This window comes from Sprattus sprattus (assembly GCF_963457725.1).
Source record: "Sprattus sprattus genome assembly, chromosome: 10".
NCBI classification, from domain to species: domain Eukaryota; kingdom Metazoa; phylum Chordata; class Actinopteri; order Clupeiformes; family Clupeidae; genus Sprattus; species Sprattus sprattus.
In genome coordinates, this window is record NC_137908.1 from 5,911,957 (window position 1) to 5,926,375 (window position 14,419).

General features: G+C 44.9%; 1 protein-coding gene across 1 annotated transcript; it reads right to left on the bottom strand.

Moving 5' to 3' along the window:
- Positions 1-1,683: 1,683 nt before the first annotated feature.
- On the bottom strand, positions 1,684-13,967 carry cdk4 (cyclin dependent kinase 4). Its single transcript, XM_080845987.1, has 9 exons — positions 13,754-13,967; positions 12,691-12,761; positions 11,265-11,479; positions 8,228-8,363; positions 6,599-6,766; positions 4,572-4,681; positions 3,753-3,803; positions 3,180-3,315; positions 1,684-2,757 (listed from the first exon to the last, which is right to left on the bottom strand). The coding sequence occupies exons 3-9, from the start codon at positions 11,474-11,476 to the stop codon at positions 2,674-2,676; spliced, it is 897 nt and encodes a 298-aa protein (XP_080702113.1). The 5' UTR covers positions 11,477-11,479; positions 12,691-12,761; positions 13,754-13,967; the 3' UTR covers positions 1,684-2,673.
- Positions 13,968-14,419: the final 452 nt, after the last annotated feature.

Sequence of the window (14,419 nt, forward strand, 5' to 3'; positions counted from 1 at the left end):
TTCTGAGTTTGATGTCTTAATTGCCTTTGTATTGTTTCAAATTCCATGTCCAGATTATTTTACCTATATGTGCTTTGGCATCATCTGATTGGTTTATGATTCATGCTTGTATAATGACACCATGTTAAGATGCCATTTGCCACAGTTTGAAAAAGGCATCACCGTGTACCCTTACTTGAAACACAGATCATCATCTTCATCATGTCTAGAATCAACTAAAGGCCGAAACGTATCCCTTATATTTAATGTTTGTTCAGCTTGTTTCCACAATGGCTTCCTGGTCAAGAGAGTTGTAGTGAAAATCAATTGCATCAGCGTTGAGCCAAATCCGCCAGCCCGAGGTTTGTCCTGGGAACCGTACATGTCTTCAACAGTGTCCAGCAGTGAGCCTTGAGTGCCAGCAATGTGACACTTCCTGCACTCTCTTTAAATACGTAAGGTTCTACTGTAATGGGCCTCTGAAGATCCCCTCTCACCCCTCTTACGGTACACATGGGCCTATGAAGATCCCCTCTCACGGTACACATGGGCCTCTGAAGATCCCCTCTCACCCCTCTTACGGTACACATGGACCTCTGAAGATCCCCTCTCACGGTACACATGGGCCTCTGAAGATCCCCTCTCACGGAACACATGGGCCTGTCAAGAACCCCTCTTACAGTACACATGGGCCTGTGAAGAACCTTTCCTTCATACACATTAAAAAAAGTGTTGCTTGTGCCAGCTACAGCTACACTAGAAATGTTCCTCGTGCTCAAAATGTCCCCTAAATCAGAGGAACTGCTGTACACATGGGCCTGTCAGCAATGGCTTAGGAGTCCCACCTACTTCAAGTAAATCAAGTGCCCCTCAAGAACTGTGCCCTGGTCTTGTAAATAGCTAGATAGAAAGCAATGTTCTGGCCGGCTGGAGCACATGTGGATGGGAACCTTTAGGTCAGACCTGTGGCAGAGGCATCGCTGCCTGCCTGGCCTCTACTGTGTCCATCACTCTGCTGTTTCCCAGTCTGTGTATTTCATCCTACTGAACCTCTTTTTGTACCCATGGTCTCATTAAATTGTCGGTTAACAACAGCAAACAGCAGTGTTTCCTTAATACAAATTTTTTATTTTTTTTTAAAGATTTATTTTTTGGGCTTTTTTTTGCCTTTAATCGATAGTGCAGTTAAGAGTGGGCCAGGAAATGAGAGGGAGAAGAGGTCGGGAGTGGACAGGAGAAATTACATCGGGCCGGATTCGAACCTGTGTCCTCCATGGGCATCAAGCCCGGATGTGGTCGGGGCTACTGCTTGCACCACAATTAGTTGAATTTGCCAAAAAAGTGTATTGGATTAGAATTGTGGACTCCACCTTCAAGTGATGAATGGTAATCACAGTACAGCAAAGCATTTTCCCCTACGAGTGTGTGTGTGCCCACTGGGTACGTTACCCTTGACCTTAGTGATGTCAGGAACGTTCTCTAGCAGTTTAACACAACATGTGTGTAACATGAAAAAAAAAAATCATCTTTGTAACACACTAATACAAACCAAAGCAGACCAAGGTAAGCATTAATGTGAGATAGCAGCTTTATTTGGTCTTTTTCTTTTCACGAACGTCACCACATCACATATACTGTGTACACTGGAATGCAGTGACCCAAGAGAATGAACCAAAACGAATGGTGAGGCTGCACAAGCGACTATCAATCTTTTGGATAACGCTCTCTCTCTGGATTACACAGAGCTCTCTGTGTAACTAAGGGTGTGTGTGTGTGTGTGTGTGTGTGTGCTCACATGAACATACTTACGAACAATTCCCAGCCCCCCCCCGAAAAACACACTCTGAACTCACAAATACCATTTTGCACTGAAAGATGTACCACACCAACATGGAGATACCGGAAGTCTCCGTCTTCATCGGAAAACAGTAAAACAACATTCAACACTAAAGAGAAGTCAGAAACCTCCGAAGGCCAATGGTGTCAGGGCACATAAGGCATATTTCCAGAAGATGGGTTCACTCAGACATACCATACTGGACCAGAACTGTCCAATCTAACCAACACATCTTGATTCAGTCCGTGACCGCAACAATGTAAAAAAATAGTTAGGACTACAATATCAACATCAAAAAGTTAGGATCACAGTGTGGCTGGATGCATAATTTTGCATTGGAATTGTCTGCACTTTTACAAAAAAATAAAACTATAGTGACTTTCTTTGCTCTAGCACCCCTTTTCTGTCTTATTCTTATTCTGGAAAGGAAAGAAAACAAAAACCATAACCTTGCCTGCCGTCCTCATTCTTATTTCAGCTATGGCACTAATCTGAATGGATGGCACCAATTATGAATAGCAGTCGCCCCATCTCAGAATAGCAGTCATGATGTGAGAAGCAAAAGGGGTAGCTAGATAAGACTGATCACTTGATCCGGAATGGGCCGTCAAATACTCCGCTAAACGCACAACACATCCACGTTGACACCACAGAGATCTGACTCTTAATGTATGGCACTAGTTGGGATGTGACGTGCAACCCAGATGATTCCTCTGCAGTGCAGTCCATGGAGTCATCATCGCCATTAAAGAGCGCCTCTTAAAAAAAACTAAAACAAAAACCACATAAGTAATCCCTTTACCGGTCTTCCTGAAATTAAAATAAAAAATAAAACTAGCTTAAAATGAGGACGGACGTTAGTCCTCTTCTTCTTTCATGTAGTCATGATGGAGGGCGTGCAAGGCAGAAATTCTTCTCAGGGGATCGAAGGAGAGCATTTTCTGTGTGGCAAGATGGAGAGAAACACAAGATGTGTTAAGAGGAGGGGTCTTTACCAACTCCTACTGACAAAAAATATAATTTCTCATATAATTTTCATATGGAGCATGGACTTAGAGGATAAACATTAAGTCGCAAGACACAGGTGTGGAAATGGAATGGAAATGAAAAAAATGAGCCCTAGTGACTAGTGACTGTTTACGGCAGAGATAGTGACACACACACACTCTGAATTTTATCTCTGCATTTTACCCATCCAGGGTAGTGATACACACAGTGAAGCACACTAACCCAGAGCAGTGAGCTGCTTTTGAGCGCCCGGGGAGCAGTGATCGTGATTAGGTGCCTTGCTCAAGGGCACCTCAGCCGTGGATGAGTGTCAAGAGCAACAGCCGTTGACAGAGAACAGCGGTCAGTGCCTCACCTTAAGCAGGTCTTCCCCTTTGCTGCAGATCTCCGGCACGTGGTCTGGGAATGGCAGTGGCTTCTGTGGGCTAAAGTTGTGGCGCTTCAGAGTGACGTCAGCAGGCCAGTCCTCCTCAGATGGCAGGCCAATCACTCTAAGGGAATTATTATTATTATTATGAACCAGGAACAGTCATGACACCGGGGATAGCCCAGGTGATGGAGATCATTTCCCAACACTGTTAATGGCTTAAGAATATAATAATCAAGTGCCTAGTATTATTAATTACCTTATATGAATCATGCACTTATACAAGCAGAAACATGGCTTTTCTGTGTGTCTGCGTGTGTGTAACTTAGAATATCAGGTACCACTTAGTCTGCATATTTACAAGAGCATGTTTAGACCAGAGGTGATAAGCTTCTTCCGACCTGGCAAAACTTCCATCCTTGCCTCGGACATCAGAGATCCACCAAGTGGTTATCCCTACTGAAGGCTAAACTTCTGTCTATATAAACATCATCTCCATAACAAGGAACTCCCATGATTATGCAGAGGCTGTCAGCCCAGTTGTTTTGGTGGCCTACTTACTCAAATATCTTCCCCAGCTGGTCCGCTTCAGACTCCCCACAAAACAGAGGTCTACGAGAAGGAGAGACAAAACGGCACATACTAAATTCTGGGTGGAGGAAAAACAAAAAAGGAAAAAAACAAAACATAACATGGTGTTGCTGTAGTGATTCTCAGTGTTGTTAGATCAATCTGGTTCATGGCAATCTGCCGTACAGACCAGATCTAGGTGCTCCCACATGCCACTCTCATAAGCTCTTGTTAACTGCAGCCGACAGTAATGAATCGCGCACACACACCTTTGGGTGCTGTTTTTGTATTAAACTGCCTCTCTGTGTTAGATTGCAGTTTGCAGTTTGCATAGTACTGCTGGCCATCGAATCAGAATGAGAAGAGAGAATTCCCACCCCCTCCTTTGCTGCCACATCATGTGCAATACCAAAACAAACCACATGATGGCGCCAGAACATAAAATTACCCTCAACATCCTGACCACACAACCTTACGCTCTTCTTAAAGCTCTTCTTAAATCTTCCATATGACAGTTTATCCTGGCCAAGGCTCTCAGTTAAACGTTTTAAACTCCAAAACAAAAGAGTTTGGAACTGGTTTCAGATGTATATTAGGTCCCTCGTCCTGTGCTGTGCATCCTCACAAAGATCTCAAAGACAAAGTCAAGCACAGCTAGGGACAGCAAACGATCATGGTTTTACAATCCGTTACTCCATTTTCAATCAGCAGGTGATTTACTGCCATTGTTGTTTGAAAGCCGAGAGATCCCAGGCTGATATTAATCTTGATGAAGTTCTCACACTCACACACGCGTGCAGAGATACTCACTTGCGTCGGAACATCTCGGCGAATATGCAGCCTGTGCTCCATATGTCCACAGGTGTGGCATACGTGGACTGGAGAAGGACCTCAGGAGAGCGATACCACAGCGTCACCACCTGGGGGCAGCAAAGATGGGGCAGAGAGAGAGAGAGAGCGAGAGAGAGAGAGAAGAGAGGAGAAGAGTTAATGACAGCAGAGAGAGAATGACAGCAGGAGGGAGATACTTATAAAAATAAATAAATCAAAATAATAATAATGATCAAAGTGTGTTCTTGGAGAGCAGTTCAGTGCACATCTTTTATATCAAGTGGAAGTAAAACTAACCCGGGCGTTTCTGTGAGATCTGTGTCCAGACCTGTCCTATGGACTTCCCAGAGTCTTTAGATCATGTCTTGTTTGCGAAGTCGCATGGGAATATTACTGGGCAAAATTCTCCGGCTCTTCTGTGCGTAGGGCATGTAAATATGTATGTATATGTAAAAACAGTAACATTGTGTATTGTTTACTATGAGGTATGATGTCGTAGGTAAATAGCTTTTATAACATCCTCAAAATCATTTTGATAACATTTGGACACATAGGAGACATAAGACACACCGTTCATTCTCACTAGACATCCAGAAGTTGTCAGAATTGCCTTTTTATGATATACAGTCGCCACTGTAGTTGCAGAAACAGATCAGGTAGAAAGCTTTACTGTTTAGCTGATTGGCTTCCAAGTTTTCTGTAATGCCTGCCTCTTTAAATGAACGTATACATATCAGGTAACCCTTGGGTCTGGTGATGGAGGGGGGGGGGGGGGCTTAGGGAATCTCACAGGTATGTAGAGGGTGTCTAGTTCACTGGAAGCAGGACATTTTTTCGAGTACATCAGTCAAAGTAGATGTGACTCACTTCCAGGAGGGCACATAAGCAAGGCATTAACTGGTCGTGTGTGTGTGTGTGTGTGTGTGTGTGTGTGTGTGTGTGTGCGTGTGTGTGTGTGTGTGTGTCTTTCACACCTCCTCCGGTGTGCATTTTTAACTGGTTATACATCCTCTTTTTTGGCAGACACATGTTGGTTTGGGGTTGTGTGCATAAGAGCCCAACATCCTCTTTGAGGGCGCGCTTGCTATGACTTCAGCACAGTCAACAACGCAACTTCAGCGAGCAGACTGTGGAAGTGTATATTGCACACTAATACATGTGTGTGTATGTCTGTCTGTCTGTCTGTCTGTCTGTCTGTGTGTGTAGGTATGTATGTATGTACGTGGGTGTGAAGAAATGTGCCACAAAGAAGTTAAGGCACGATTAGAATGTCAACCCCACTCTTTCAGGAGTGGTTGTGTGTGTGTGTGTGTGTGTGTGTGTGTGTCATGCCAATAAGGCCACACACACACAATCACCATGGTCCCGCTAAACTTAAGTGCCTTTAAAAAGTTCTCTTACAAATGTATACTTTTGATGGAGCATAAGGGAGACTAAGGCAATCAGATAACTGGCCACGCTCACGCACGAGGCACGTCACACTCAGATACGGGACGTGATGGAGAATATCACAAAATGACAGAACATTTGAGAGCTTGAACCAACACAATACTACCAATCCCTCAATAGATAGTTTCTACACATCCCACATACGTGTCTGTGCTTATTGGAGTGTGACAGTGAAACCCATATGGTTCTCCATAAGCCCTGCCTCAGGCTTAGGCCTAAACATGTCATCCATTTATATGCATGTCAGCTGTGCGGGAGACAAGGAAAGGTGTCTGTGTGTGTGTGTGTGAGAGAGAGAGACGGGTATATGAGACGTTGTGTATGTATGGGCGAGAGAGAAAGAGAGTGAAAGAGAGAGAGCGGTGTATATGAGAGGTTGTGTATGTATGAATCTTTATGTGAGTATGGCCGAGAGAGAAAGAGAGAGTATGCGAGTGTGTGTGTGTGTGTGTGTGTGAGAGAGAGATAGAGAGATAGATGTGTGTGTGTGTGTGTGTGTGTGTGTGTGTGTGTGTGTGAGAGAGATAGATAGATGGCGTGTATGTGTGTAGTCTCACCACAGGTGTGAGGGCCATGTGGCAGCTGTACATGCGCGCCAGGCCAAAGTCAGCCAGCTTGACCTGCCCCCTGCTGGTCACTAGGATGTTCTCGGGCTTCAGGTCACGGTGCACCACACGATGGGAGTGCAGGAACTCCAGACCATTCATCAGCTGCTTCATCAGGTCCTGAGACACACACACACACACACACACACACACACACACACACACACACACACACACACACACACACACACACACACACACACACACACACACACACACACACACACACACACACACACACACACGTCAGCTGATAACACATGCACATAGGGACACACATATCAACATACACCTCAGCATACACCTCAGCATATGTACACAGTTCATTTCTGGATACGCATACACATGTTTACTTATACACCACACATACAATCAGCATATACACACACACACACACGTCAGCACAGAACAAGTGCACATACGGACACACATCATATGTACACAGTACATATCTGGATACGCATACACATGTTTACTTATACACCACACATACAAACAACACACACACACACACACACACACACACACACACACACACACACACATCAGCACATAAGACCACCATTCAAAAGATGTTTGTATGTTACGACATGATGTCTGCATGCATCTCTCTGAGAGCAGAACATTCATCTCCAATTGCTTGAATCTCATCAGATTTATGGATGTGGCCAAATACAAACTCCTCATTCTAAAACAAATAGGCTACAGACAGCAAAGCTTCACATCAAAACAACAGTGTGTTGCCAAGATGCAGCATGACTTTGGCCTCTTCAGCAAAAGTGGTGAATGTACTTCTCGCTCACAGTTAAGAAATCCACCCAGGAGTGAATTTCCCATGAAAGTTCAAAATGTTAGGACATCCAGTTTGGCAGGAAGTGAAACCCATTTCATGTGAACTCAGGAAGACTGAGTCAGTTGGGGGGGGTGGGGGGGGGGGGGGGCTTGTGGTTCCAGGCCAAACGGCCCAAAAGTTATAAACTAAATTCCTGACTGAAGACTAATCGAAAGGTGGACTGAAAAAACTGATTACACAGTCTTTTGGACCTTGCACAGTCATGTGCCAAATTTCATAGAAAAACTGTACTACCAATAAGCAGTGCCTGTACCTTCAGTCCTAGGTCAGGATGGGAGGGGGGGGGGGGGGGGGGGGGCATATGACAGTTTTACTAAGTAGATCATCAGTTCCTGGTAGGCATGACTTGTGTGATGGAAGTGATAAATGAGTCTCTGTATGTGAGAGAGAACGCACCCAAAAGAATGTGTGTGCTATGTATTCAAGTGTGTGAGAGAGAGGGAGAACAAGATCTCAATCCTCACCCTAATAGTGCGTGCTGGTGTGTGTGTGTGTGTGTGTGTGTGTGTGTGTGTGTGAGGGTGTTTGTTATGTATTTGAGTGTGTGAGAAAGAGGGAGTGAGGGAGAACGAGATGTCACTCCTCACCCTAATAGTGTGTGCTGGTGTGTGTGTGTGTGTGTGTGTGTGTGTGTGTGTGTGTGTGTGTGTGTGAGGGTGTATGTGTTTGTTATGTATTTGAGTGTGTGAGAAAGAGGGAGTGAGGGAGAACGAGATCTCAATCCTCACCCTAATAGTGTGTGCTGGTAGGCCAGGAGCTGGGGCTTTCTCCAGATAGGTCTTCAGGTCCTGGTCCACATGCTCAAACACCAGCGTGACTTTGGTCTCCTGGTCCGTCCGAGGGGAGGCACAAACATCCATGAGCCTAGAGAAGACACAGACACACACACACACACACACACACACACACACACACACACACACACACACACACACACACATCATGGTTAAATTCCAGGCATGAGGAAACTGTGAAAGGCAGGAATGAAAGTATTTCTCTGGAGCTATTGAATACCAGATCGACAAGTTAAAACCCACTTTAGCGTATGGAGATCAACAAGTTAAAACCCACTTTAGTGTATGGCATGGGCGTAACAATGCGTATGGACGCTATGGACGTGTCCATACCAATATTTGGATACGTTTAAAATGTCCATACCAATTTTGAATGGGTAATTGCACGGCATTCGGGAAATAAATGGTTCATTTTACCCTCATGCGTATGCGTAGTGTACCTTCTATCAAAGACGGCGTGTCATTGGTGGGGACAGCCTTGCTATCTGTGATTGGCTCATCTTCCTGCACTAGTTAGCGTTAGTTATCGTTGCTAGGTTGGTAGTAAAGCGCGCGGTGACAGCAGGATAATGTCTGCTTCGGGCAGGATAATGTCTGCTTCGGGCAGGAAAAGGAAACTGACGGACATAAGAGGCTATTTCACCAAATCAACAGTAAGTTTATCACAGAACAGTCTTTTAAAAACCTGTTCGGTCACGTCCCCCTTCAGTGAAATGTCGCTTCACACACTGTGGAGGCGACCGTCCGAGCTGCTAAAATGACATCTAAGTTTTGTTTAATTAATGCTGTCTAAGTGGCTGTAAATGTCGTGGCTTCCACGGATTGATGTAGAAATGCACAACGAACTGATTGCACTCGTTTAAACCTTATTACTATCCACCCCAGAATTGGTTAAAATGCTGGAAATTGCATCTAAAAAAATGCAAAATTTTATGGGGGAGGTCCCCCAGACCCCCCGTCTAAACGCCATCAACCTACGCGCTCATTATGTCCCCACCAATGTCAACACCATTGTTACGCCCTTGGTGTATGGAGATCGACAAGTTAAAACCCACTTTAGTGTATGGAGATCGACAAGTTAAAACCCACTTTAGCGTATGGAGATCGACAAGTTAAAACCCACTTTAGCGTATGGAGATCGACAAGTTAAAACACAGTTTAGCATATGGAGATCGACAAGTTAAAACCCACTTTAGTGTATGGAGATCGACAAGTTAAAACCCACTTTAGCGTATGGAGATCGACAAGTTAAAACCCACTTTAGTGTATGGAGACCGACAAGTTAAAACCCACTTTAGCGTATGGAGATCAACAAGTTAAAACATAGTTTAGCATATGGAGATCGACAAGTTAAAACCCACTTTAGTGTATGGAGATCGACTAGTTAAAACCCACTTTAGTGTATGGAGATCGACAAGTTAAAACACATTTTACCGTATGAAGATCCACCTAAGTTGTGCATTCTGTAAACACAGCACTGTATTGATAATCAACATTCACATGTGTAGCACAAACCTTCTCTGTGATAATATAGAAGAAAAAAAAAAACAATGTAGCCTAGTTGTTCATTTTGAAAGCTAATACATTGCCTTATCTTAAGACGCATGATTAGTCTGGGAGAGGTCTGTACACAGCCATCATAACGCTGCCACTGATGCTGCTGCTGCTGCCACCGCACTACAGAGCTAGCTGACTAATCAGGAACCACATCAGCAGCCAGGCACTGACTAGCCCACGTAAAAGGTCACGGCAGCCATTTCAGCAATTGCAACACAACACTGCAAGGCATCCGGCTCTTTTTGGGAAAACAGAAAATAGCCCTTGTTTCAATAAAAACAGGTCCCCTTTTTTTTCTTTTTTCTCCCCCATCTGGCACATCTCTTCTGAGCATGAACAGCTACGACGACGCAAACAACCGCGCAGGAGAAGTGCGCAGCGGATGGAGAAGTAGAGGTTTCCAGTCACTAAATGTGGCATTGAGGTCGTCGTCATCACAGTCAAGCATGCAAGCTGTCTGAAAGCTGGCAGTTGTTTTCCCCTAGTGACCCGCGGCCAACAGAAGCACTGTCCACACTGAGTTTAATCACAGTGCATTTGACAGTGAAGGGCAGGCAGAATTTAACTTTAACGACATGTAGAAACTACGGAGTTTAGTGAGTAAACGACACGTAGAAACAACAGAGTTTAGTGAGTGAACAACACGTAGAAACAACGGGCAATTGAACACAACTGCAGAAGTTGTATGGGAGGAGGAGAACTAGCAGCCTATGTTTTAAAATGAGTGAGACAGCCGTGACATTTTCAGCCAACGGACTTCAGGTGAATAAAGGGTTTGAGTTGGCACATGCCGAGTGACTCAACCACCCCGAGGCAGAAAATACCTGCAGGATCAGGGGGAGCCAATCACCAAAGCACAGCAAGCACGAGGCTGAAGTATGGGTTGTGTCTAAGGAAGAGAACGTTTGTGCGTGTGTGTGTGTGTGTTGAGCGTGTGCCAGTTCAAGGTAACCAGGTTATTCCTGTGGGTCTGAAGAAATGAAGGTCTTCTTTTGATGTGTGCATGTTGGTGCCAGTCAAAACTGAATCGGGTGCGAGTGAGTCTGTGTGTTTGTCCGTGTCAATGTCGTTCGTCACAGGATATGTTTACATGGTCAAGCGTTTTGAATCCAATCCATTTTTGCCTTGACAACACTGGAATGGTGTGTGTAACAGCATGAGTGTGTCTATGCCTCAATTTCTCAATGCTGAGATGGTTGAACTGAAGAGAGTTTGTGTGTTCTGCACCCATCAGACCCTTACTTGACGATATTTGGTTGGTTGAACTGCAGTAAGTTAGTGAGTGAGTGAGTGAGTGAGAGCATCTGTTTAACATCCATCTCTAACCTTGCGTGACATGAAGATGTTGGGTTGGTCGAGCTGGAGTGTGTGCAGGTGTGCATGCCAGTGTGTGTTCGGCATTCGTCTCCCTTACTTGACGATGTTGGGATGGTCGAACTGCTCCAGGCGTTTGAGCAGCGCCACCTCCCTTACGGTGGAGAGGGGCAGGCCGTCCTGGTCCGTCTGCACACGCACGCTCTTCAGCGCCACAAACTGGCCGCTCTCCCGGTCCCGAGCCTTATACACCGTCCCATAGGCACCGCCGCCGATCTGGGCCACCGGCTCATACTGAACCTCCTGAGCCATCGCCTGAAAGGGGAAGGGAGAGAGAGAGGGAGAGATGACAATGAGGGTCGGGGGAGTGTACCAGCGAGAGAGTGGGAGAGAGGGATTGAGGAGGTGAAGGGGGTAGTCCAAAAGAGAGAGAGAGAGAGAGAGAGAGAGAGAGAGAGAGAGAGAGAGAGAGAGAGAGAGAGAGAGAGAGAGAGAGAGAGAGAGAAAGGAAATGAAAGAAGTAAACAGAGAGGAAGTGAAAAACAAAGGAGTAAGAGAGGCGGAAGATGGCAGACGGTGACAGAAGGAGAGAGGGAGGATGCAGAGAGAGGGGTGGGGGGTCGGAAAGAATCGTGAAGGTCACAAAGGGTGTGGAAGAAGAGACAGATGGAGAGAGATAGAGAGAGAATATAGGGGACTCTGGAGGAGACACTGGAAATTCCCAAAAAAGCTACAAGTCTTAGCAGACTGTTGTCTCGGTGAGTTTTAACCCCAAGGGAGGTTTTTGTTTTTATGTTTTTCTGTTGTTGTTCTTAAACAAAGAGGGGGAAAAGGAATTTTGCACAGTTAGATAGAAAACTAGATGGCTTCATGCAAAGTTGAGCGGAGAAGTCATTTATAGGATAATCTGAATACCTGGAAAGCATATGCTGATTGACAACCCATACGGCCAATTAAGAATCACTAAGGAGAAGAGGCAGATAGAGGGGATACAGTGTTTACATTTGGATAAACACACACTCGGTACGTCCAGGATACTGCTGCATCATGGCTGACGTCATAGCCCCAAAGAACTCCAAGGGGATTCCCCAGCAGTGGGACAGACCATCATTTCACGCCCAAACATTGACATAAAATCAGCGCATGCAATATAATTATTGTTATATTTAATTACAAAGGAAAACTTGATTTCGATTTTTTTTTTTCCGATTTGAGTTACGAAGACAAATAGAGTTAAGCTTAGGGGTGAAGGAAAGCAGCAGGAGCATGAGGAAGAGCTGCCACAGCCATGGAGGTCTGTGATTTAGCTCTCAACATGGCACCTCTCATTCCCTCCTCCTGTCTTCATTTTCAGCTCGATGCCCCTATAGCGTCTCCCTGTTCACCCAACTGACCCGACTCTGGTTAGCAAGAGCTCAGCTGACACAGAAGTCCTGACATGGGACAAGTAGCGTGTGTGTGTGTGTCTGTGTGTGTGTGAGAGAGAATGTGTGTCTGTGACTGTGTGTGGGTGGTTGGAATCTGACCTGATATCCAATGCAACAAGGGTTCAGTCAACACGACATTCCTGAGGTCAGCCACACAGCACACTGGCACCCTGCAGATGGATTGAGGGGGGGGGGAGAGAGAGAAAAAGAGGACCCGATCCTGAGAAATAGATGAGAGCGGCGCACACAAACGGGACTGCCGTGCAAACAGCAAACACATGCAATCTGTTGATGTGGCTATACTATCTGCGGGAAGACGGACACGAAAATGGGTTGTGAATGGGGTCCGATAGGCCTACCTCCAAACTTATTTATGCATATTTTGCATCCTCTGAATAAGGCCACCATGATTCAACGTTGGGGAATGTTAAAAATGCACAAAAACAGTCAATGTAAAACAACTGGAATCCACATTAAATGTTTATTTGCTAAAATACCTTTTATTGCGCAAGCGGCATCAAATACACAAGCTGCCATTAGCTAGAATGACAATAGGCCTATCCGGTCATTTTATCAGTCGTTTCTCAAAACTGTGCAAAGATAATTGAAACCATCCCTAAAAATATAAAACGTTATACCACGTAATGCCACACCTCTTCAAATAATAACCACGGAAACGCTCAAAATATGAGAAATGTCCCCCTGCATTTTGCATTCTTCATACTGGAAATACACGTCAACAAATAAAGGGTTATGAGACAGAGCGGCGGCACCTCAATTGGAAGAGGACGAGGAGTAACTCCTCTTCCTCACACGTGGTGGTGCCCACACAGAGCGCTCGCTTCTTTGTTAATTAACCGATGGTGAGTTCGACCAGGCCCCGGAAAGTTTGGAAAGAGTGCATGCAGTCTTATAATATAAGCTTCGGTCCTGTTTTCACGGCTTGAACGTACACATGAAGATGTAAATACAAAATGTTTCTCAGCCCAATCATCGAGTTTGGGGACTAAAAAGTATCGTGCCTTTGGATTAATCATTAAATTAATGAATACCAACTAAGAAAAGTGTTCCGAAAGCAAGCCGACGGATGTAACATAACATTTCTAGGAGCATCTGGAGAGCATGGAACACGATTTTAACTGCATCAACATACTTTACTTACCACGTTCCTTGTCGCTTTCTTTAGCAAGCTAGCCAGTAGTAGCCACTGCCACACATTAAAAATGTAAACACAATATCATCTCTTCATATTGATCCGTTTTCCGTAAGACTGCATTTGCATGTAGCCTCACAGTAATGTATATTTTGTTTACTTCCAGTGCCTCTTGTTGAGGTCTTTGGCGAAATAACTCGCTATAACTCAGGCCTGTCTACGTTTCTCCTCTGCTCAATAAAGCGGAGGCGCTTCCTGTCGTATCAGCAAGGCGGGGCCACATAGGCTAGGCGGTCCCTGCTTCCAGCCATTCAGAAGAACTTTTTATTATAGCGTGTTTGGATCCATAAAATGAATGTGCAATACAAACTTTGCTTGTGCAAGGGATGACAAACTCTTGTTGCCATTCATTTCTTCAATTTCACGTGTTCTTTCATTAGAGGGTGCCAAATGTTGCTATCATCTTTGCGTTCCATAATATATAGATTACGCAATTGTGTAAAGAAGAACATATTTCACAGTTGACGTGTTATTTACATTTAACATGTAGTGGGAGGCTGCATATTTTCTTAAAAACCAGAACAGGACTGTCATTATTTGTGGCTCGACCAACCCCTATGCACGTCGAGGATTCGTGGCATGAACAAATGACCGAGAACGAGATCCCGCCCTTCA

Excerpts from the sequence above, each read along its gene's own strand:
- cdk4 (XM_080845987.1), bottom strand. The coding sequence starts at position 11,476 with ATGGCTCAGGAGGTTCAGTATGAGCCGGTGGCCCAGATCGGCGGCGGT. Across the intron at positions 6,767-8,227 it reads TACCAGCACACACTATTAGG|GACCTGATGAAGCAGCTGAT; the intron begins GTGAGGATTGAG and ends TGTGTGTCTCAG. Across the intron at positions 3,316-3,752 it reads CAGCTGGGGAAGATATTTGA|AGTGATTGGCCTGCCATCTG; the intron begins GTAAGTAGGCCA and ends TAATTCCCTTAG.